At 35.2% G+C, this 25,580-nt stretch overlaps 1 protein-coding gene and 1 long non-coding RNA gene across 4 annotated transcripts in view; one reads left to right on the top strand and one right to left on the bottom strand.

The window, feature by feature from the left end:
* LOC111048296 (serine/threonine-protein kinase minibrain) overlaps nt 1-25,580 on the bottom strand; it is a 159,875-nt gene that overhangs the window by 16,452 nt on the left and 117,843 nt on the right. For 2 of the 3 annotated variants that reach the window (XR_002605895.2, XM_022334171.2), the window contains exons 3-8: nt 14,107-14,310; nt 10,193-10,340; nt 7,515-7,824; nt 5,399-5,522; nt 4,457-4,729; nt 3,184-3,430 (exon numbers count right to left, since the gene is read on the bottom strand). Coding sequence is in view for 1 of the 3 variants with exons in the window: in XM_022334171.2 (XP_022189863.1) it covers nt 3,184-3,430; nt 4,457-4,729; nt 5,399-5,522; nt 7,515-7,824; nt 10,193-10,340; nt 14,107-14,310 (1,306 nt within the window). In the remaining 2 variants the exon portion in view is untranslated. Of the gene's footprint in view, nt 1-325; nt 767-3,183; nt 3,431-4,456; nt 4,730-5,398; nt 5,523-7,514; nt 7,825-10,192; nt 10,341-14,106; nt 14,311-25,580 lie in introns of all 3 variants that reach the window. The other variant, XR_002605893.2, reaches the window with a different exon arrangement.
* Nucleotides 1-25,580, top strand: part of LOC120353610 — a 91,881-nt gene that overhangs the window by 47,938 nt on the left and 18,363 nt on the right. The gene's annotated exons all lie outside the window — the stretch shown is intronic.

Here is a 25,580-nt window from a genome sequence, read left to right as displayed (position 1 = left end):
ATTAGATGACATCTATATTTCTTCATATGCCACTGTGATGTAGCATTGAATAATCATCATTAAAGTGTATTATTGAGTAATCATTCAAGTGGTCATATAATTTCCAAAACTGTATAATAAATGTTAAACGGAATTTAATAATATTTGATCACTAGGCTTTTCACATTAACTTTAATCAATAAGTAGGCGTTTTATCAACAATACAATATTTTTCAAAGCAGGTGAATTACTAGATAGAAAAACAAAAAAACATCGGGTTATTATATAAAATTCGACATAATGCATAAAAATCATTCCCAATACCAAATCATCTAACTCATCTTACTCGGATTCCAATATTTTCCCCCATTTTGAAGCTTTCCCAGAAGAATAACCGACTAGAAATCTGTCATCACTGGAATTTTCTTTAAACTTTCATCTTCTATTATTTTTTTAACCTCATCATCCTCTTTATCAATTCCCCTATTCACATTATTATTTTCTTCTTTCTCGTAATCTTGCTCTGCATTCTCATTCGACTTCTTACCATTCTTCACATTATTATCAATTTCGTTAGCAGTTATTTCCTCATTTTGTCGTCCATCATCTTTGATAGCAACAAAATGTTCTTCATTCTCTTCATTTTCTTCACTGATTTTCGTATTTGCCAACATTTCTTCAACTATTTCTCCAGTCTCGCGATCGACTTTTACTTCATCTTCTTGGTTATTGCATGTACCAGCTCTGCTTGCTCTTTCTATTTCTTCATCACTGTGGTCGGCTGCCCCTGGTGTACCATCAATTACAATTACAAATTTAATATTACAAGCTGAAACTAATTACATTTTTGTTACACTATGTTACATTATGACAATCGTATCCTTTGTACAATCGTTATGATACAATTTGAATAAATGAGAGCCAGTCAGGTCACTCAGCATTCATTTATTTACTATTTCAATGCAATGTTTTTTAATCTATAAAATCCTACACGATTGCATTATCATCAGCAACATCCAAGTATTATTTATTCAATACTAAACAGGTAGACCTCGATTATGTGTTTTGATGACATTGATTATCCTCTCCCTAATCCATTTACTATGTATTGATCCTCTTCAAACTTGAAAGATTTTGATTTTTGGTTCGCCGCTTCTTTAAAATTTCTGCATCTTCTATAAATCTTATATTTTTTAGCTTTTCCTCTAATTAATATTTAAAACCTTCATTTCCTTTTTAAATTTCCTTACAAGTCTCTTTTTCAAGTTCTATATTATTAAGTCAAATTGATTTTAGGGTTTGTTTTATTTATATATAATTTATGAAATTAAGTTTAAAATTAATAATGTATCATTTTTAAATGCTGATATTTTTGGAGGAAATAAATTTGATTTGATTTGAATTGAATTCTAACACGGCCGATCATTTCTAATTTGAATATATTCATGTATGATTTTATGTTCATCTTCCACTATTTATCTTATTTGCATGTAAGAACTAATTATTTGCAATTATACTACGTGCTTTATAATTTTCAACCTCCATTTTCCATAATGGTATTGGTTAGCCCACGGACAATCCAAGGAAAAATTATGTGGTGCGGAGAATATAAAGCACAATGATCATATTTTTGTGACTATTCATCTGTCCATTTGGGACTATTCATTTCAATTTCTGTAAGAGCTAAGAAGAATTATTCAACTCAAGGAATATTAAATTTCCTAGAGGACAATTTCTCTTGATAAGTTTGTAATAACTACCTATTTTACGTCTCGACTATTAATCTATCTTCTTATAGAAGAAGTTTAAATAGTTTCACAATCAATTTTCAATTAATTTCATTTATCTTTGAACTTTCTATTTCTTTTAGGAAATATTCATTAGTTAACTATTGCATTATTAAGAATTATTTTTAATATGTATGAACCATTAATTAAACTTTTATTTCTTTATTACCTTGAACTTTATTTTTTAGCAAAACATAACCTATTTTACGGCTACTATTTATCAGATTTTAAAATTGAAACAAGGATAGTTTTAGGCCAAGCCTGTTGTTCTCTCTCAATCATAATTAAAAGATTTTTGATTATATTGTACTGACTGATAAATAAAACAGGATATTGCATTTTTATTCAAAACCTTTATTCTTGACTTCATACATCTTAAAACTTTCTATTTAGGCCTAATCTAGAGCTTTCAATCTATTTAGAAAAAATCTAATGCACTTCTTATAGGAACTATTCTTGGTTGATTATGATAAAAAATCATCAATCAGTAACTAATTTATCCAATTTTTTCAATTATTTCACCTTACTTTTTATAAGAACAAATATCCGAAACTAATGCGCATTTTACATTTTGTAAAACTATGAATCTTTTCATCATTTATCAAACTTTTTGTAAGCAGTATTTAGGCTTACTGGTCTACCTACTGCCCCAGTTCACCACTGCTACAACTCAAAAATTATCATTTTTGAGATTTCTACATCATTTTACTCAGCTTTCCTTCCTCTTTCCAGAGCTACACTCAACTAAGTCTAAGAATATTATACTTCACATGGGAGAAATCAACATTCCATATGCAATGCACAATTCGTAGTAATAATTTGAAACATAAAATTGCCTTTTTCTCAAAACTTGGATTTTTGAGTTGTGGTAGTGTTGAACTAGGCCAGCGCTATATTACTCTTATAACCACCATCGGTAACTTCATTTTTATTTCACTATAATTTATCTGATTGATTCAATCATTTATCCAATTCACTATTTCACCTAATTTTATAAGAACTAATGTTCCGAAACTTATTCCCATTTTACATTTTGTGAAACTATCAATCTTGTCATTATTTATCAAACTTTTTGTAAACAGTATTTAGGCCTACCGGTAATCTATCTTAGGGTCAAATGCACCATCTACATTTAACGCTAAGCCACGTTTACTTGTAGATAAGATTGCATTAATAAGTAAAGTAAATTCGTATGGCTTTTGTTGGTGAGGAGTCCCTTGCGGGAAGGTCCCACCGCCTGAATGTATAATTTAAGCCGTCAATGGGCATTACGACTGTCATACTTCAGCCTAAATTGCATTAATTTATCATAATGTGTTTAATACGGGATTTATTTCAACATAATTTACGATCTATCGGTAACTTCATATATATCTCATCATAGTTTACTATCTATCGATAAGTTCATATTTATTACCTGATTGATTAGATGACTGCGCCTGGCTGGGAGGCACCGGTTCAACAAGGAGCGATGCCGAGGCGGAGGAGGAGAGGGGGGTAGGACTGGTGCTGCCCCCTCCCCCGACCGTGGCCGATGTGGAGGAGGAGGAGGTGGTGGTGTTGGTGGCCTCGTCTGCCGTTCGCTTGAAGAAGTTGTGCCGCAGCGCGTAGAACGGCGTGATTCGCGTCTTTGGGTCGTAGTCCAACATACGCGTGATCAGGTCCTGGTTTACACAAAGTTCAAATTTAAAAATTGGATTTGATTTCTACTTAGGAACAATGTTGAATACAAACAAACAGTAGGCCTGCATTGGCACCAACAAACTAAGCATTTGTTAGTTCTGAGATAATAATAGTTGAGCTTTCTATTTATGTGAGGCCATTTACAAAGTAAAAGCCTAAACTGAACTGAATCAGATGATTCAACTCAAAATGAACAAACATTACAACAAGCGAGACTTGATATAGGTTTGATCCAGTTTAAAATAGGATTTCGTTCGAACTGGCACTTAGAAAACTACAAACTATTAGAAAACATCATCATCTTCTGTAAATACAGATAAATGTATGTCTTCGTTTATGAGACTTCGGCCGACGACCGAGTAAGAATCCTATTGATTCTTAGACATTGGCAGGCTGCAATGTGTGAGCACTGCTACAACACCAAAGGTATTATTTCTCGGCCATCGGTCGTATAAAGGAACGAAAATGTACCTTAACAACGGAATAAACTTTTTTTTGGAATTCGAACATTATGTGTATTGTAACAGTATTGAATACAAACAAGTAACAACAAAAAATACATTGGTTGGTTTTGAGAAAATTTATCACAATAGTTGATCTTTATACGTTCTAAAGAAAACAAATGATTAGTTCTACCTTAAATACGTGTATATTCATTCAATTCACCAATAAAATATTATTTCTCATGACTTTTAATTATAAATTTTCATAATCAAGATGACATATTTTGGTAGTTCACCATAGTTATGATTTTTGTCAACAGTGCAGAGTTAAAAAAGAATAACTTTCCGCTTTCTTATCTGCTTTGTCTAATGGCAGACAAGGATAGTAAACCAGTGTTAATCTGATGCTGACTCATAACCTGAATCTCACTATAATATTTTCAACCTTTATGCCACAGCTCAACCTGAATTTGATGAACGTCCAACCCAACTCAAAACAAATCCAATCCAACCTAACCTAACCTAATCCAACCCAACCCAACTCAACCTAAGCTAACCACTCACCTTGAATTTGAGGTACTCCTGCGGCGAGTGGCCGGGCTCGCCTATGCGACGACCTCCCGGTCCCCCCACCTCGACGCCGAGGATGTCGTGCAGACGCCGCGTGCCCGGCCGCTTGTACTTCTTCATGTCCTTGAACTTCTTGAGCACATAGGAGCCGTCGTAGCCGTCGCCCGTCGACACGTACTCGAAGTAGCGCCGCGTCTTGTGCGCCGAGTCAAGCAGGTGCTTCGGCGGCATGCCCAGAACTTCAACAATCTTGTTCATCTGGTCCACCTGGAACATCCAAATTAATGCGTTATAGCCACTGATTAATGCTTTCAATCATGCATTTCAAACTAATGGTTGAGCGTTAATGTTTTTTGTTAGATAATGATTTTAGCTACTAATAAATTATAACATTAATTATTGAAAAAAACAATGATAGTCACAGAGGAATAGGTTGTCAAAATATACTACAAAGAAACAAGTAATTTGTTGAAATAGGAGCCACGATTTCAAATAATGTACTCTTGCAAATGTTTGAGTTCGAATCTCGACCGGGGCAAAACGTTTTTGACCACAGCCCAATCACATAGATACGGCCACCCCGTCTTTCAGGGAGACGGTAAGCCGTCGGTCACGATTACCTAAAACGTAGTCGTCATCTCTCATCATCATCCTTCTCACTCATTACCCACGCACAAGCCTAAGAGCTTATGTGAATATCACCCTCGGTATTATTATTATTTTGGTGAGGGCATTGTAGTTATTGTTCATCTGCTCCACCTAATAAACATCATTAGAAACGATATTATAGAAACAAACTAAGAAATTGAAGTATTAGTAGGTATCAGAAATCAAATCAGAACAGTTTATTTTTTCAAGTCAATAAGTAAAGCATCCTACGAACAGATGACGTGAAACAACAAAAATATATTGTTGAGAATGAGAGAGTGAACTGACTTCATTGGATCCGCTGAAGAGGGGTTCGCCAGTGTGCATCTCGACGAGGATGCAGCCGAGACTCCACATGTCGATGGCCAGGTCATACGGAATTCCCAGCAGCACCTCCGGAGATCGGTAGAACCTGCATTAACAAACACACACAAATATTACAAATCACATCTCAATATTATGCAAATTAATTAGATGAATAAGTTGATTAATTATGTTAAGAATTTTGTTTTCCATGATTTTGTAATGTTTTTTTCAATGGCAAATGAATGAATTTGAATATGAATTTGTTTGTTTGTGTTGCCAAACTGTAGGGAGTGTCTCGATTAGACCAGGTTTCATTTACACTAGGTCCTATTCTACAATGAAGCTGAAAACCTGGTCTAAACGCGAACCTCGGCTAAACGAGACTGAATGCTTCGATTAAACAGTAGTTCGATTACACCAGGTCCTGTGTCTCGATTAGACCAGTTTCGTTTAGACCACCTGGTGTAATCGAACACCTGGAGTAATCGAAGCATTCCGTCTCGTTTAGCCGAGGTGTGCGTTTAGACCAGGTCCTGGTCTAATAGAAAAAATTCTACCTGGGGTAATCGAACAACAGACTAATCGAGCACCTGGACTAAACGAAACACATGCAAACTGTATGGCAATTGTTCACATTCTGATAAGTTCATTATAATTATTCAACAAAAATAAATCATACTACCTGTTATAAATAAATCATAAATCTGTCCTATCTGTTGTCAATATGCGCACAGTCAGGGTAGTTGATAGCATATTCATTAGAATTTTCGTTTAATAATTATGAAGACCTCACAATACTACCGCGAATCATTGTAATAATATTTCAGAAATAACGTCTTAATACACACATAATACATAATGAAGTATGTGTCATAATAATGTTTGGATCTCATTATATTGACCAAACACAATTTCTGCTGATGCTATGCTATTGTAGAAAACTATACCTACTTCAGCGGGATTTCGAATGAGTTAAACTTTTATTCATTCATACAATAGGTACACTCACTGTCGGAATTTTTTAATAAGGATAGGGATATAATTCGTAATTATTTTCATTATACATTTCATAATTTATTAGGTTGGCAATAATTTTAGTTCGTGAGAATGTATTTAAATTATTTATATGTTTGTAACAGTTATAGATATTCCAAGAGCTATTACTCTTATTATGAGTTGAATCAATCTTATGTGTTTTTAATCTTTAGAACATTGTGACGTTTCCGTAGAACATTAGTTTTATAGCATTAATTAAAAAAAATCATTTCATTGTTTTTCCAATTCAATTGATCGACTAGATTTATCAATCCAATTTACAGATTTCATTATTTTATGGAATTGGCTGATCAACTGAATTAATCAATTTGATTGTTTCATTGATAAGAATGATTGACTTGAATAAATGCTATCCATTAATGTTAATTGAGATGAGCTGAATTCTTTAAAAAATGGATGGATGTGATCAATTTATTTTACTGTTCTATTGAATTGATTAACCAGCTTAATTCTTTTGATACACTAATTATTATTTGTATCTATTTTATTCGGTTTCTACTTTGATATTATGCATTTTCCTACTTCGGCTCGTATTCCATGTATTTTAACGTAGCTATAACACTGCTCAATATTATGCAATAGAGGCTTTGATTTCATTCTATGAGTATTAAACTCAGATTCATAACTCAAATCCCTGACATGTCATATACTACCAAGCATTGCTTAATCATGTAGTTTGGACAACATAACTTCATATAAAAATTTTGGAGAGAAATGGTACAGGCTTAGCCTAGTTTTTCCTCCATGGTATTAATTATATCATGGTTATAGTGTTTGTACAATGAATGAAATGTACTGATTTTTGACAAAATGAAACGAAACTAAATTCATCCGAGTTGTTTGACTGATAAACCGACCTCGATTGAATAAACTGCTATATGCTTATTATGTAGTGATTTTGAGCAAAATGAAACTAAACTAAACTGGACGTTGATTGACTGTTGAACGCACCTTGACTGAATATATATGGTGATTATGTAGTGTTTATTGATGGAATAAAACTAAACTAAACTGATTTGATTTGATTGGTGGATGGACCGACCTCGACTGAATGTACTGGTATATGCGGCGGCCGAGCTGACAGGAGCTGCCAAAGTCGACAATCTTGATGGTGCTGCGCTTGGGGTTGCAGAGCAGAATGTTCTCCGGCTTGAGGTCGCAGTGGATTATGTTGAGCTCGGGTGTGCTCAGGAAGAGCAGCGCGGTGCACAGCTGTTGCGCGAACTTGCGCGTCAGGTTCAGCGACACGCCGCGGAAGTTCGTGTTGCGCAACAAATCATACAAATTGTAGGACAGCAGCTCGAACACCAGGCAGAGGTGGTTGCGCCACATAAAGTGCCGCTTCAGGTACACTACAGCCAAACAAACACAATTTATTATCAAAAACAAGAATTCAAATCGATGAAATGGACAATTTCTAAATAGTTCACTAAATAAACGCAACATTTAAAATCCAAGAGATCTAAAACTGTCATCGTAGAATTGGAGAAACTGTATGGTACAGTGTTCAGAAATAGATAGTTTTTAATATTATGAGTCGATATTAGTGCAGTTGGAACACCAGACAGAGATGGTTGAGCCACATCAGGCACTCTCCTGCTTCAGGCACTCTCAGCAAAACAACAACAAATAACAGTGACGAAAATTACAAAAAAAAACTTTTTAACAAAAGATGTAACTAACATTAGCTAATGAATCAATCACAAATAATACAGCAACTCAAAACCAGTCAAAAGTAGTTGCGTAATGTAACGACTCGCTTCAGGTACACTAGAACAACAATTTCAAACCAAAACAAGAGGGCATTTTGAAACGTCAACCATAAAGATGACAACTCTTGTGATCAAGATCTGGTGTAGTCTATCTTTTTTATATTTTCAAAGTCATTCATTAAATTTCAGCCATTTTGGGACGCGTAGTATTTATGCGCCGCGTCTGCTCTCATCAGGCCGAATCTTGTTCAATTCCCTGAACAGTTAAGACTACTTAGCTCCACTTTACTTTACTTTACTTGTTCGTCATATGAATCTGCATCAAGGGAGTAACGCAGTATATGACAGGTCAAAGTAATTATGAGTAAAGTAGCTCCTTGAAAACATCAAAATATCAATCAATAAAAATTATTGTTGTAAAATTACAAATTGATGACTAGATTTCTGTTCTTGATTAGATGTCCTCAATAACTACATTTATCTATCCTTACAACTTAGTAATTTCAATAATTTATTGATAGTAGTCAACAGCACTGAAGGATAAGGACTGACTTATGGACTGAAAGATAGAACTTTCAATCTGTGTATGGGGAATTCTAGGGGGAAAATGAAAATAATGTAATTGATCAGGATAAAAATAATAATTGGATTATCCAAATTATAATTAATGTTGAATACATATTTAAAATTAATAGGCAATTTTTTAATGGTCTACAGATGGAAATATTCATCAACGAATTTCCATCTTGCTGTTTACCCTGTTGTCAATATTTGCAGTAGCAGAAGTCTTCGGGGTGATTTACAGCATTTAATTGGGATTTTCGTTTAATAATAATTATCTAATTTTTAATGATTGCATAATATATTAACGACCTGAAATCGTTTCCCAAGATTATTTTATAAATATTAAAATGGATTTGAATTCTAGGGACTTTCATGTTTAAACAATATAATTATTTAGATTGAGATGTTAATACATGAAGCATTATGTTAACTGGGAGGCAATTACGTCTATTGGCCAACAAGCAATCGAATTTAGTGGATGGGGTCAAAGGTTACAGAGACAAATGAGTGGGTGTGTATCTTGTAATTGAATTCGCCACCACCCCTAAAGCCAAAACATTCGCCATGCGTGGGCGGCCACAAGACAATGAGAGAAACAGAGAAAGAGAATGGAAGGACGAGAAGAGGAGAATGAGAGAAACAGAGGAAGTGAATGGAAGGACGAGAAGAAGAGAATGAGATTTACCAAGTGGCAATGGAAATTATGTGGGATGAGCCCACGCAAATGTTGTCAGCCCGCTAACATGTCAATTATCTAAATATATTTGTGGAAAAGGTTTCCCTTTCGGAAAACAGAAACTTATTTTTCAACCAACAATGACGAAGATAATAGGGGCGAGATCGATGTTTTCCGCAACATATTTGAGAGAAATTCAAGTTCACGTTATATTTTCTTAATTATTGTGAAACATTAAGAGAAAATCATGACCTGTATCTCTCATGTTCAGATTTATATATAAGGTGAGAGGGAATCTACAGGTCCTATGACTGATCAGAATGAAATAATATGCAGGAGTTCTGTTTGATGAAGCATAAGAGAAAAGAATCTATTCACACTTTTATCCTCTTTGGTATTAACATTTGACATACGGCATCATGTTCTCCATAATTATGTTTCAATAATCAGGCTACAGTGATGCATTGAAAAAAATCAGCAATCTCCCATTTTCAGGTTAATATAGAAACAAATTCATTGATTAAAATGAGATGGTGTAGTTAATGAAAACGCTTTAAACAAGGTGACTTGAGTATTGATCTATTGATACCCCAGAAAAATAAAATTATGCTGTAATAAAATATAATTGAATTTAATAAATGAAAAATGAAGTCGTATTGAACTTCCTGATCTTATTCTATTTATTCACGAGTGAAAATTAATCGTATGAATGACTACCAACATGTAAATGATTATGAAAATTCAAATAGATATTAATGACTGTATTACCTATATAATACTTGTTTTCAGCATTGGCTTTGTTCATCATTTCGAGTAGTTTGACCTCGATCTGGGCCTGGTTGAGGAAGGGCTTCTTGTTCTTGATTATCTTTATCGCTACATGGCACTGTTCTTCGTGGTCGTATGCCTTCACCACCTGCAACACATAAATAAAAGAATAAGTATTATTTGAAATTTGGTGCCATAAAATACTAATTGTAACTCAAGTTCAAATTATCCAAGTTCAAGTTCAAAGAGTCTCAACTTCAAACTGTCCCTTATTACAACTTCAAATTACCCTTCTTTATTTTACCCTTCAAATTCTTCAAATAATAGAATGTAGCCTGTGTGCAATATAAAAAAATATAGGACCAACTCAAATGAAGTATTGGTTTTGGTAAATTTACTTAATTTCCACCACTTGTGCCTATAATTCGTTGTGTGTTAGCATTAATAGAAATTATTTATACTAGGTTAAGGAACTTACTTTAATAAACTGTTGAATTTTAGAGGAAATTAATTTAAATTTGGATTAGAATTGAATTTGAATTAGAATGAATGAATGTTGCTAATCTAGAATAGTTAATTTTCACGCAGAAATAGAAACAAATGCATTATTATTAAATACTACAGAACTATCTACAATTGGAATAATGTACATTCAGAACTGGATACACACAAATTTTGATTTTGGAATGATAATTGATTAACTTAGTTGGTTCAAGTCAAATAACTCAAAAAACGTTTACGCTCCTCAACCTTTTGAATTTCCTACCAAGATCAACTAACCGAGTCTCTTTCCACCCTTATTATTTATAAACTTTCACCTACATTTTTCTACCTTTACTTATAAACTTTTGCAAATTATCAACAGGTACTGAGGCCGTAACAGCTTTAGTTTTCTCTGTCTCCATCAGGCTTATTATTAGCAGATTCTCGAATGCCAACCCAATGAGATATTCCTGAATAAATATAAGAGTAGATAGAGACTCGGTTAGTTGATCTTGGAACGATATTTTAAAAGTTTATTTGAGTTAAACCTTCTACGTCAATCAAATATCTTTTCGAAGTTAAAATTTGTGAGTATTCAGTATCGAATTCTTTTTATTGTCAATAACTGTTGGTAATTCAGTAAAATTTTCAGGTTTAGTTCTTACCGATTGTCTGCCGACATTCATCGTCACGACACCCAGAATATCCTCTCACTGGTTCTACTCACCAGCACTCTGATTCTCAGCCAATCGGAGGACATTCTGGGTGTCATGATGATAAATATATGGATAATAATTATTAATACAGATTCCTATGAATCATATTTATTTTACAATATGAGAAAACTTTATACATAACAAAATACAAAATTTAGTTAAATAGTAAAAAGTGAACTGACAAACGTTTTTGATCAATAACAACACTATTGAAAGTTTGTTGCTATGGCACTCAATACCGTATGTCATACGGGCAACAGAGTTAGCTAGTTCTGTAGAAGTGGAAGGTGGTAGGTGGTGTAACGTTATTTTTTTTCTATAACATGTGCCCTGCTTGGCCGCAGTCGGTAGAGCAAAGATTTTTGAATATATAAAGTATTTTTCGTGACTCTGAAAGAACAATAGTACCAGTTTCTTACCAGCTCTCCTAGGAGCTCAAACGATTCTCTGCTTTCGCTGGCTGCAAACGTCGGCCGCTTTAACAGTTCACAATTTTTGTGACTGATTCGATAGACTCCACAAATATAGATGCAGTAGAGGTAGACAGATATAAGGGCTCTGATTATCGTACTAGACAATGCGGTATCGCCACCAATGCCACCCGCCACCATTCACCAAAGTGGTCAGCAATGAAAAATGATACCGAGCGGAATCAAAGGCGACACTCTATCAGAATACCTTATAGATTCTATTAATTTATATTGCTGCTGCAACTTAATACTATGATCTTTGAGTTTCTTCAAAACAGAGGTGCTGGTCCTGGATAATTTAAATAAATCTCGGGAACGTATTATTTCCAAAGATATAACAATCACTGCTGTATATCGCTGATTGATCCAACTTATTCGTTGAAGAATACAGTTGGTTGATAATTTCAATAATATGTCAACAGTAACAATGAAATAGAATATAACAAGATTGGTCATGCACGGAGATAGGGTAATAAATGAAGGGTACACCATTCAATAAACACAAAAATAATATAATTACATGAAAAATCAACGAGCAATAAATAAAAAATATAGAGCAACAAATATAAAAATAATATGAGAATAAATATATATCAAAAAATATCACAGATAGCTCACAACTTTGTTTCTTAGCACGAATTATTACCATGTGCTTCTTTAATCAGCAAGTATATATATACTTTCAAATTATATAGCTCAGTTATCGACTTGCTGTTGCTTGTCGAATAAAACTTTATAAATCTTCTTTCCAAATTAATATAAAAGATTAAAAATAAAATATAAATCTCAGAATATATGTATATTTCTCAGGGCATGGGTTCGGCCTCTGGTGAAAATTAGATAAATCAATTTCTTATGAACGTGAGCTTTGCAAAAATCTAATAATTTACTAACCAAAGATATATGAGTGAGCATAAAATTATAATAAATCGAATATTAATAAATTTCCCTCCGTGCATATTCAACAGTTAATCTCATAAACCTTAAAAATTATTCCCTTTACATTTAATACTTGCGCAAGAGTTGATATTATTTTTAATATTTTTAAACAACCTTTCGACGAGCTAGCTTTTATAGATTATGATAATTCGAAGCACTGAGGGCCCTCTCAAATAATTTCTTAAATGAACTCACGTGTCGAAATTCACAATTTTGATGGCACTCCGGATTAGTTTCGATGTCCTAGGCCTTCCTGGTGGGCTGCTGTCGTTTTCTTCTAGGGGATTGTTTAATATTAATGACTCCTGTTATAATACAACTTCACTGAGTCTTATACAATTAATTTCTAAATATTAACTTTGGATACTTAAATGTGCAAATATTAAAAAGGGATCTAGTCTTGTGCTCTATAAATTGGTGGCTGTTCCCGGTGACCTCTAGCAAGCAAGTGGGCTTGGACCTACCCTATTCTTTTCACAACCATACTTCCGTATTTTTGAATTTGCATATAATTTAAATATCCACTCTGATTGGTGCTCTCACTAGCCTCACTACTACGCAAAGATGTGATTCAAATTGTCAAAATATAGTCCATGCTAATCTGCTAGGTTACCGCATAAAGAGCGAATATTATTGTTTTAAATATTTGGTTTATATCTGTTACATAAATCTGGGTACTGCATAGTTTACAAATTCTTATCGTTTATATAATAAATACATGTATATTTTGAATTAATTCGCTTTTACCGCCGGTCAATTACTGTATTCTGATTGGCATATCCTAAAATTACAAATGTATTCATGCGCTGAGTAAAGGTACATCCCATTTCCTTAATATTTTTATTTATTTTATACGTTTTGTTCATGCTCGTATGACATAATAAATTTTTTGTATTTTCTGAAACGCTTTTTCTTTTACATTGACATGCCATGCTTGTTACTAACCCTCTGATCGTAGTTTAAGCAAATGCTATTTGTATGCAACTAAATTTGCCACAGGTGTTTGGCTAATTCTCAATTTATACGGCTCGACCAATTATTTAGGTCGCCGACTAGTGAGTACCAAAGAACCTAACCTCAAAAATTATTATTTTATATTATTAAATAAATAGCAATAATATTCCTTTCTATTTGGCTGTTCAAAACTGTAGCCTGGATAACCGTTATTATCTAATCTTGAGTTTGTTGACATCGTATCTAGCGATAGCAATACAGCTGTTTGCTTGAGACCTATAATTTCTTTTAATTCTATGATTTTGATAACTATTCAAAATTATAATCTTACAGTGGTGATGAGGGTGCTTACCTGTCCGAAGGATCCCTTGCCGATGAGCGAGTCGATCTCGTACCGGTCGAGGAACTTCTCTCCGTTCTTGATGATGTAGTCATGGTTGTCATCGTCATAGCCATCATTGTACACCTTCCTCTCCTTCTTGTGCTGTCCACCCCCCGCGCTGTCATCCCCCTGCAGCGTCTGCTGCGCGCGTCGCTTCTTCTTCGCATAGTACACCTGCAACAGAATACATTACATCATATTATTAGATTTATTATTTAATATATACATTGCAATCTAGTCTGAAAAGACTAATAAGCATTTTTTTCTAATATAGGCTTAGATCTAATAGAGAGTCAAATTAATACAAAAATAGGCAGTTCTCACCAGGACTACTACTTCTTCCAGCAACTAACTTGAAAGTGACGAATATTAAAAATAACAATATAACTTTAAGATAACCATAGTGTTTACAAGTTTGTGTTTCTTCAATGGTTCCAAATTTTCTTAACTCAATATTATTCGTTACAAGAGGTAATTGAGTGGAATATTTCTAATCAATTTATTAATTCAAGTCATCTAAATTCAAAATTTATAGTTTTCATGTTTATTTTGAACTACAATTTTATAAAAATTGTACACGTGGAAGTCTAACCTTATCTTGGACTTTGTCACCTATAAATTTGGAAGAAAAATAGCACAAGGACTACCTTATTATTTTATCTACCAATGTTATTACATCAGTGTGATATTCATTGTAAATAAATAAAATATAACTAAAATGTATGAATTCAGGGCTACTTATTTTTATTTATAAAATAGAAAATTATGAAACCCTTTTTTGAAAGGTTTTTTAAAACCTGAAGATGGTAAGGATCACTGGAGCTAGTTGTTAAAATTTGTATTTTCAACTATTATTTTATTAATTTCGAAAAAAGGGTACTGTAATTATATTTTATAAAAAAACTAAATAGCTATTCGATTTATTGATATACAAAAAATGAAAATGAAATTGCCGGCCGGGTTGGTCTAGTAGGTAAGGAGCGTTACAAACTTCGGTCTGCTAGCACCGCCTGGTTCGTGGGTTCGGATCCCGCCGATGGCATGGACGTTTGATCATCTCATCAATTATTTGCCTACGCACTTTCTATTACCCACGCACACGCAAAAAGCTCATGTGGGCATCATTCGCAATAAAAAAATACTGGAAATTTATTTGTACTATATTATGTCTTATAAAATTTGAATTTGAACTCTCAGATCGTCGCTGTTTTATCAATTACTAAACTAGCGCTGCAGTCTAAACAGTAATTCCCAAAAGACATCGCCATCGCTTACTTTCCACCCATCATAACTAAATTGGGAAACATTTTTCAAAATACTTTTTCGAATTCCTATAGTCCTGCTTTCTAACGAATTAATGTTCTACTGGACATTAACTAGTATATTGCTTCCTATGTGAGAATACAGTCTTTTGCAGTCATCCAATGGGTGAATACCAAAATAAGAACCAATGGATTCTCAGCAGATCAGAAATTCATTTGAATATTGATTGAAAAGATCAACTCATTCTGTTGAATCTAATACTAACAAAAAAAAAAAGATTTTCCTACACTTGACGTTTTAGTGGCAATAACGAAAGACTGACGTTCCGATAATTATTGTTAGTTCTATTTGATTATTAAAAATGGATGAATGAATGAATCGATCTATTTTTTTAAATATGGGAAAATCTGGATGATTTTATCTCAACCATATCAATTAAACAAATATGGCTTAAGTAACTAATATCAATAAACACATATTTGAAATGGATTTTTTAATAGAATTGTTCAAGTCTAGCCATAAAAATTCGAATAAATAAAAAAAGAAAATTGATATCTACTGAAAGGTTTGTACAATACACTGACAGTTTAGAGAAAGAGTTACAGTAAATCAAAGGTCTTGTTTTGAGTAATAGAAACAAAAGTGAAACTACAAAGACACTTTTATATTAAACTTTGAGTAAACATCTGAGAAATTATGAGAAAACATTTCCGATAGCTATCAAGTTCACCAACTATTCCCACCTTTACAGACCCATCTAGGAAAATAGCAGATAGCAGAATGCAAAATGCAAACAAACAGACATTCATCAACATAAATCTATTCAAATCGCGCCAGCTTTGTTGACGCTAGAGCCAGTGCTGCATTGGTAAATAAGAGCATTAGAGCCGCAAAACAAGAGAGCATCTAAGAAGTAAGATCAGGAGGAAAGAGCATGCCAAGCTGAGCAAAATATGGGAGACAGAGATGAGCTGGTAGCAGGATGAGAGAGCTAGTAGCTACTAGAGGATGAGGAGGAAAGGAAGAGGAGGAGGAGATAGAGGAATAGGAAGATGAGGAGGAGAAAGAGGGATGGGAAGAGGAGAAGGTGGAGGAGGAGAGGAAGAAGAGTGCTAGGAGCCACGTGATAACGATAAAAGTAGCAGGAGAAAAATGGTAGCGAAGAAACTGAAAGTGGAGGAGAGATGTAAAACAAGAAATGAAGGAGAGGAGAGAATTGAAATATCCAAGTGAAAAGTAGGAGAAGAAAAAAGGAGAATGACAGACATTAGATGTTGTACAACTTGAAAGTTCATGAGAATAAAAAGAAGGAGAATAAGAAGAAGGATATTGTCAGGAAAGAGGCAAGACACACTTGAGTAAAAGAGAAATGAAAAAAGAGATGAATGTCATAAGAGAAATAGAAAGATATGGAAGAGAAGAGCCATGTAAAACAAAACGAGGAGAAGAGAATTAGAAGGAGAATGGAAGAAAAGAGAGAAATGGGCAAGAGCCAATAGCAGGATACAAGATGAGAAACAAAACAAGAAGATAATTAGTAGAAAATACGAAGAATATCAGGAAAAAGAGCAAGAGAAAAGAGGAGGATACAGGGGAGAAAGAGTTGAAAGGGGAAAAGGAGAGGTACGGAGAGAGGAACTGTGAAGCACAAGATGATGATGCAGTGCGGGAAGCAGTGAATAGGAGGGTGGAAAATGAGGGCTGAGAAACACGTGAGAAAGAGAGAAGTAGAGATGATAGAGAAAAAAATATTATATATGGGAAAATAGCAGCAAAGTACTTCAGGAAGAAAGAAAAGACGATGATGGAAGCTCTGAGGAATATTGAGGAGGAAGTCAAGAGGGAACAGAAGGATGAAAAAGGAGAGCTGAGAAAATGAGGAAATAAAAGAGATAAACAGGCAGAAGGAAGGAAGATGATGTTGGAGGAAAAATGTTCCGCGAGGAACTTTGTAGGGAGAATGGAGAAGGCAAAAGTGGAGAGAACGAGATAACGGAAGAAAAAAGATGAGGAGCAGAAGAAGAGGATGAGAAGCAAGAAGGAAGGAAAACTGATAGCCACGTGAGAACGAGAGAAGGATGAGGAGCAGATGAAAGCGATAAGGAGTAAGAAGGGAGAAACAAGTAAATGATAAGGATAGCTGTGAAAAACATAGGGGAGGAAAAAGTGGAAGGCAACAGAGAAGTGAAGGGGAACTGAGAGGAGACACGTGAGGAGGGCAAGAAAAGGATGAGGAGGTGGAAGAGGATGAGAAGCAGGATGAGGAGTTGGAGGAGTATGAGAAAAGCAGGATGAGGAGCAAGAGGTGGAAGAGGAGAAGGAGGAGGATATGAGGAGGAAGAGGATGAGGAGTCGGAGCAGGATGAAGAGAGGACGGCCGTCAAAACAGAGCATCGTCATAGCCGGTGCTAGACAGAAAGGGCAGACAATGCCGCAGACCAGAAATCAAAGGTGTGCGCGCGCCAAGAGCAGGAGGAGGAGGAGGATGAGGAGGAGAAGGAGGAGGCGATCGATAAGTGCAGGCTGGAGGCGGCGGCTTTGAGAGGCGGCCGTGGTGAAGCGCCACCTCCAATGCCGCCTCCGACCAGACCACCGATAACACACAGACGCGAGGCAGACGCTCTGTCTGTTTCTGCAGACATCAGCTGCTCAGCTGGCCGTGCTCGAGGCATCAGCTTCTTCGAGAGCACCAGCACCAACTTACAATAATCAGTTCGTGAGATCAATAGTTGAAGATTGTTGTAAACTATCTTCCACTCATGAAACGGTAGATTGCATTCGCTTGGTCTGATTATCTCAGACTGAATCAAGAGAGCTTCACAAAAGGAATATATATGCAAGTCGTGGTATCATGAGTCTCGTGGTCTCTAGACTGATTTACCTTTTTCACAGCAACAAGAGCCTACTATAAATTGCAATATATACCATTAGTCTAACAGCTGTGTTGTCGCCAGATATTTGAGAAACCAGCCTATCAAAAAGTAATTATGTAATAATTGAGAAATTGGCTTTCTTCAATCTCCGCGAGCCCCAGCAACGAAAGCCTGGGGATCAACTTGTCAGAACAAGTCCGGAGCTATTATGATATAGGTTATTACAGGTCTATGTAATAAAGGTCTTGATAATAGGTCGTAGTAATATGTCTATGTAAATCATAAACAATTTTTTTATTATAAATTATGATAGATGTGGCAAACACTCATTCATTGAAAAATTGAGGTACTACTTTGGTTAATAGATCTGTGTAGACAGTTTTCTTTGATTGCCAATTGAAAGTGACAAAATAAATAAGTTAATGATTTTATGTAATATGAGGTGAATTTAATACTTAGTATTTAGTAATTGGTTTCTTATTTAGCACCTAAATGTGCTAAATCTTTTATTAAACCTACCACATATACAACACACAAAGTGCTAATTATCAAAAATCATGAATATACTCGTAAAACCCCAATGTAAAAATAATTCTTGTACTAATAATACCCTTCTATAGACTTAAAAGAATACTCTGGATACAACGAATGTTTTTCTTGATTCCTTGAGAAACCTCCATCTATCTCTATCATCTTTTGTACAGGAATGCTACGACTTCATTGGTTTTTCTCGACATCACGACAAGTAAATGGGCAATGAAGGGCTTGAACTCAATTATTTCGAGAATAGAGATAACAAAAAAATTATAATATGTATTTATGAATTAGTGAAATATTTATTTTTTCAAGATGGGATGTATTCTAGGCGTGGAGCATCAAAACATTTATCTTGCGCTTTACATGTCTAGCTAAGATACTTAGTAGTATGAAACTAGTAGATTCTTAGACCACCAGGACTCCGCAAGTCAAATTAAGAACTAACCACAATTATTGTCATCCAATAAAAACCTCATCTTTCCGACAACAAGTTCACTAAACGACAAATTTATTTACTTTTTCAACTAGACTATTTGTTACGGATCAATTAAGTGAGTCGGCTAATGGCTAATCCATTAACATAGTATGAGGCTGGCAGGAGATTCATGTCGTTGCTTATTGGTTGCTGGTAGCAGCAGCAGCATTCATGAGATGTGCAATTCTTATCCTTGCCCATAAAACACTGACAGAAGGCTACATACTGAGTTAAGTTGGACTTGGGGAGAGGTCTGGGAAACGTCCAGCGAATGTCGACTTTCATCCACAATCCTAGAATTCCACAGCATTGCTCCAGCGGTTGGACACTTCTTGACGCCTATTTCTTCTTCTCCTTCTTCTTCTCCTCCTCCTCCTTCGTGTCCTTTTTTCAATCGTCCCACTTCACCAAGTAATGTAGCGCACACCATACCATACTACTACCCTTCCTTCCTTCTGACTGACAACTGGAATTTTTATTCGATCCAGAAGAACTTCTTGAAGAAGTCTGAGAATATTATTGTGCAATAAACAAGCACAGTGGACGACCACCGAGGGTCTTCGAGGCACAAATTTAATCAATTGAACGCATAAATCTACAAATGTACTACTTATTCGAACAAGAATGTAGCAACAGAATACTATAAATTCAACAAACTAGTGATACTCCGCTCAAAGGGTCAGTTGTAAGTTATGGTAACGTCGGTCAACTAATTGATGAGTTTTATTCGGATTAATTAAACTTCTCTATTGAAACAACGTCTCTATCTTTTCATGCGTAAGTTGAAATTTATACACATAAATATTGTAAGTTGTAACTGTAATATTATCCTTGGTTATGATGTAAGTGAACTCATTGCAGCATGACAATAAATGAGTTTTGTAGGCTACCGTACCTTATTATTTTAAAAACACATTATAACTTTGAAGCCGATATCACATAACACATTATAACTTAACCGATATCGTTTTTGCCCGTAGCTAGAAATAAACTAAATACACCATGAATCTGAAATAGACACAATCTGAAAGTTTTCCATACGATGCGTGACGTCACTGTTGTGACGTCAAGATGGGTGCATTTGGCAGTAGATGTTGGCTTCATCGACTTTCAGTATGAATATACAATGGGCCGTGTCTATTCTATAACTGGTCTAAGGTTCCAATACATGCACAGTACAAAATACAATGAAATAGTTCCAATACAAGATAGTATGGTAAAATTCCTTGTGTGTGTGTGTGTCACTTCTTCAAGTGTATCAACTGACATCTAATAATGATGTCAAGTGATGTTGCAACTCATTCCTGCACACAGGCTTCGGCCCATGCATGGAGTTATTATGTATTTTGTTTTGTTCATAAATTTATTGTAACTGTGAACTAAATAAATAAATAAATGTTATGTATTGTTTTCATAGTTCAGGAACAAACTGGATGGTGTAATCAAGAGTTGAGAGCCAGATCGAGTAATGATGTTCCTAATCTATTGAAATATTAACCGTTCTGCATGTTTTATTTTTTGCATTGATGTTATCTTATTACGATCTGCCAATACTTCTCCCTTCTGGCGTGTAAGCAATGACAGCTTTGGGGATTCTTCCGTTTCCCATTCTCTCAACATGTTTTCTCCACTGTTGTCGATTCTCGTCTACTCGTCGAGGTATGGAGATCACATTGAGCTCTCTACGGATATCGATATTATAAAGCCTGTCCTCAACGGTGTATCCCTTCACTAACCTTAAAAATCTCATTTCGGCCGCCTGTGACCTGCTCCACTCCCTCCTCTTTGGTACCCAGGTATTAGAGCCAAACAAAAGTGTAGGGACGGCAATTACTTTATAAAATTTGAGCTTCGTCTCTTTTCGGGCTTTATTTTTGAGAGTTCTGTTAATAGTACTGGTTCGCATAAGCATATGTACTGGAATCTGTTAATTTTTGTATTCAAGTCATGGTATTCCTCGTATGTAATATCACATCCCAAATATTTGAAATGTGATACCTGTTCCAGTATTCTGTTGTTGAGAACTATTTTAGAGCGTATGGGAGACTTCCCCAGAAACGCCATCACTTTTGTTTTGTGCAAGGAAATCTTCATATTATATTCTGAGCTCAGGAGATGGAGTTAGTAAGTAAACTTATGAATAACTTGAAATCTTCAGCTACATATTTATTTGATTCTTGACGATAACCCTGCTTTGGCTGAGTTTCCTCCACCTATCAGGACGTGATATTTAGTCAAGCCTAATAGATTTCTCCAAGTTACTTCGAATGTCTCTTTTTCTAGAAGACCCTTCTTTTTCAGTTTAGTTGAAGCTTTCGACCAACTTTCAACAAGAGATGTCAGCAGCAAATTACAAAATGACACAAATCACTAATTGAGAAGCCACCTTCCATGAACGAACAAGTGTTACATATTAAGTTGTTCTAGTTGTCTTGCTTCGTTACCGAGTTTTCACACGGCACTATACTGAGATTCACTTTGTGCTGTCAGCATTGGTTGAATGGGGAGCATTGATGTTGTTTGTGAAGGTTACTGACAGTTTAAAGGAATTAAAACTACAGTGAGATCACTAAAGACTGTCAGCATTCGTTGGATGTGGGGGATTTGTGTTGAATATTAGCATTGCTGACAATTTCAAGTGAATGGCAAGTTTTTCGTCACCAACCTAGTTCACGTATGGCGAAAAGCGTAAACTTTATCTACCAATAATAATGGCGGTATTTGCCGACGTTAATGCATTGGGAAGTCTGCTCACGTCTACTTAAAACTGGGACGCCCAAGTCTTCAATTTTCCGGAGAAGAAATGCAGCAGTGAAGAACACGACCGAGAGAGAGAAAGAGAGAGTGTGTGTGAGAGAGTGAGAGTTGAACTTGTGATAAAGGAACCGCGAAAGGCAAAAGAGAAACAGAGTGGTTTCATTTCTTTTAGGCATTTTGGTTGCCACACACTGTGGCGTTCTCCCACGCAGTGGATTTAATGGTATGCATTAGCTCAGACACGACGCCTCAGTCTATCATGCAAAAATTGAATTTTCGTCTTTGGTGTGGATACCGATATGAAGCGGTAACACGAATTGTCTGCATAAAATCATAGAGGAAATAACTGTTCGAATTCGATATTGAATTTGTGCATATCTTGTCTAAAAAGAATCATACGAATGAATAATATAGTCAAACTCAATATTCATGAATTGTGCTCATAGAATCATGGAGGAAATGAATGTTCAAAAATTATCTAGGAAAAAGTATGAAGTAATTAAACACTGACGATTTATTTTCAAATTTAATACACCTAGACCCGGTAGCACAAAAGTGTGTTATCTTGTAATCCCGATTAAATGTCACGAGAACGAATCAGAGAAGCCTTCTTCTCCGAAAAATCTTCTCTGATTGATTCTAGAGAAATTTAATCATAGTTAAAATTCAACAGGCTTTTGTGCAACCAGACCATAAGATCGTAACAAATGCTTTCCAGGAACTAGTTTTATATTTATCTTCTCAAAGTTGACATTAACTAGAAGATTTTCGATCTTTTCTTTTGCTTTTTATCTTTCAAGGATTGTTTTCTATTTCAATTTTCATATTTTCCATCAAATAAATAATAAGTAAAACGTTATTTTCATCATCTTTCCTTGAACTCAGTCGAAAATTTTGTATGAGTGAATTTATTGCAAATATTATTTATTGAGTGAAGTGATGTAGCTATTGTATGATGAATCGTTTCAATTTGTCTCATCCTCTTCTGAAATGACGCTTCACTGAACAATTAGGCTACCATCAAAGATGAGTGCCATGAAGTAGGCCTACCTACAAAATGAATATCACTATATTTTACTTTTATTATCCCTTATTTCATATGAAACGAAGAGTGGATTAAGTTGGTGACTCGTTACTAGTGGTTCTTCCATTATAAACGTCAAGTGAGAATTGCAAACATGAGGATTACAATTTGAATTGTATAACAATATGCAGCTTCTTTCTAGATTAAACGATTCATTGTATTTTAATTGAGACAAGATTAAAACATTTATTTGAATATTTATGGAAAAAGTATTTTCGAAGCAATATTTTTTAGAGTAATTTAATACAAAATAAGATAATGCAGAGTTTTTCAACTTACACAGACAGTTGATTGAAGGTTCATAAAATTTTAAAACTCGGAATGAGAAGATTATTGAATAATAATAGTTAGTCCAAAAATAATAATTAAAAAATGAAATATGGTTTTAACAGATGAATAATAATTGTCATAATATGGATGTGATGTTTGCAATTAATCATTGAATTTATAAGGATATGAATGATTAGAAAAGATACAACCCGATTTACTATCAAAAAGAAGTTTGTTCGAGTTGGGATTGATACAAGAAATAATTTCTTTCGAACCGCCCACCTCTTCCGTCCGTATTCCCAGAAAATCCAAAGAATGCCAGAAATATCACCAATGCTAAGCGTTTTTCACAGTTGCAAACTTTTCGAAAAGTATGCCGTAAGAAAAAAAGGCAGAGCCGGCGGCTGTACAAATATTTTTTCTCGCTAGATTAAAAACTTCCACCGCAATAAACGAAATATCGTCAGAAAGATGGTGTTTTAATTAAAATATTCGTCTCTCGGAGCACCTCCCCTTAAACTCCCCCCCTCATAAAAGGAGGATGAATGAAATATCTACAGGATCCGAAAATCTTCGAAAAATGTCTAGCTCGTTCATTCATCAGCCTGATTTCCTTTCACCTTTTCACAGAGAAATATTCTCTGAAGCAAACTTTGATGCTGTTTTACAGTATCTGGGTCGCTAGAATGTTCATCCTTCACTCTATGCCCCCCCTCCATGTTTCTTGTAAATAGTCAAGTCAAAGGAATCCACAACATCACCCCGACCCCCGCCCTTCCCGCCATTTTGTGGTCAGGTGGTGAGCCATAGTTTTGGGGGTGCTTTGTGAGAGGTGGGGGGGGGTTTGATAATACCCCCGGTGGTTGGTTGTTTGTAAGGGTACAAGAGCTTCGTCATGATTTTGCTAGTTGTCTACGCCTGCAAATACCTTGCCGAGCCTATCTCATCGAACAAACCTCTTAAAACGTTGGCAGCTAAAAGTGGGTTGATGTAATTAATTTGAGGGAGGATATATTAACCTATAAGCGGAAGGAAACAACGGAATCATGAGGAGAATAGACATTATAAACAAACCTCAAAGTTAAGATGATATTGGTATACTTTCCTATTTGTTCCCGATTCAACAATTTTCAAAGTTCAAGTAGGCTACAGTAATATTATTCAAGCAGCATATATTAATACATTGTATAATATACTGTTTTTATCAATATATACATGGTGGTCATTCAAAATGAGTTTCCCAATTTCGAACAATTCTGTTTCTTTTTGAAAAAGGTAGACAAAAACCGATTTCACATGAAATCACACAGAGGCATCAAGTTTATGATGGCGTATTATAAGTGTTTCGAATGATCTCCTTCCGAGAACACAAAATCAATTTACTGTATTTCAAAACACTTTCACCCTCTTTATTCATTTATTTGAGGATACAATTACAGATCATATGAATATGATTGGGATAGAACTATCTATACTCCATACTCACCACAATACACATACTCACCTTGCCATATTCCAAATTCAACACAATCAATCCATAAACATTTTCCATGAACTATAACTCCAAATTGAATTAGATTAATTCAGAGTGATATTGCTAGTGAGTGTGAGTGCGGGGGTGTAATGCAGCACGCGTATGACGTCACGGGCAGTGCAGCAGCTAGAGTATGATTCACGTTAAACTGTCAGCACTGCTCCAAGGGGAAGCATTGGTGTTAATTGTAAGGAATGATGACACGATAGCGGTGTCAGTTAAAGAGTGTATGGCGTATTGCCTATACAGCGCCTTCCACAAATAGCCACACATTACTAATTCACTTTCAAATGTCAGCAATCCCTACAGATAACATCGATCCTTCCCGTTCAAGCAGAGCTGACAGATTATGGTGGATCTCACAGGAGTTGGGATGACTTCAAACTGTCAGCTACCCCTGTGAATAGCAACCAATGCGGACCGTTTGAATTCGAGATGACCGGGCCATGAACTTTCTCGAATCTTGTCTCCTCTCATTTGAGCCACGTTTGTCATGTTCCAATGACACCACTCACTATAGTGAGACTCACTACAGCCTGTCAGCATTCCTTACAAATAACACCTAAGTTCCACGTTCAACCAATCCTGACAGTTACCAGTGAATTTCACTCTAGTGGCTGCTGCCTTATAAATAGCGCTGGCCTCAAAGTA

Source organism: Nilaparvata lugens, chromosome 11 (genome assembly GCF_014356525.2).
Source record: "Nilaparvata lugens isolate BPH chromosome 11, ASM1435652v1, whole genome shotgun sequence".
In the NCBI taxonomy this organism is placed as follows: Eukaryota; Metazoa; Arthropoda; class Insecta; order Hemiptera; family Delphacidae; genus Nilaparvata; species Nilaparvata lugens.
The sequence above is the reverse complement of the archived record's forward strand: the minus strand, read 5'-3'. Positions and strand labels throughout refer to the sequence as shown.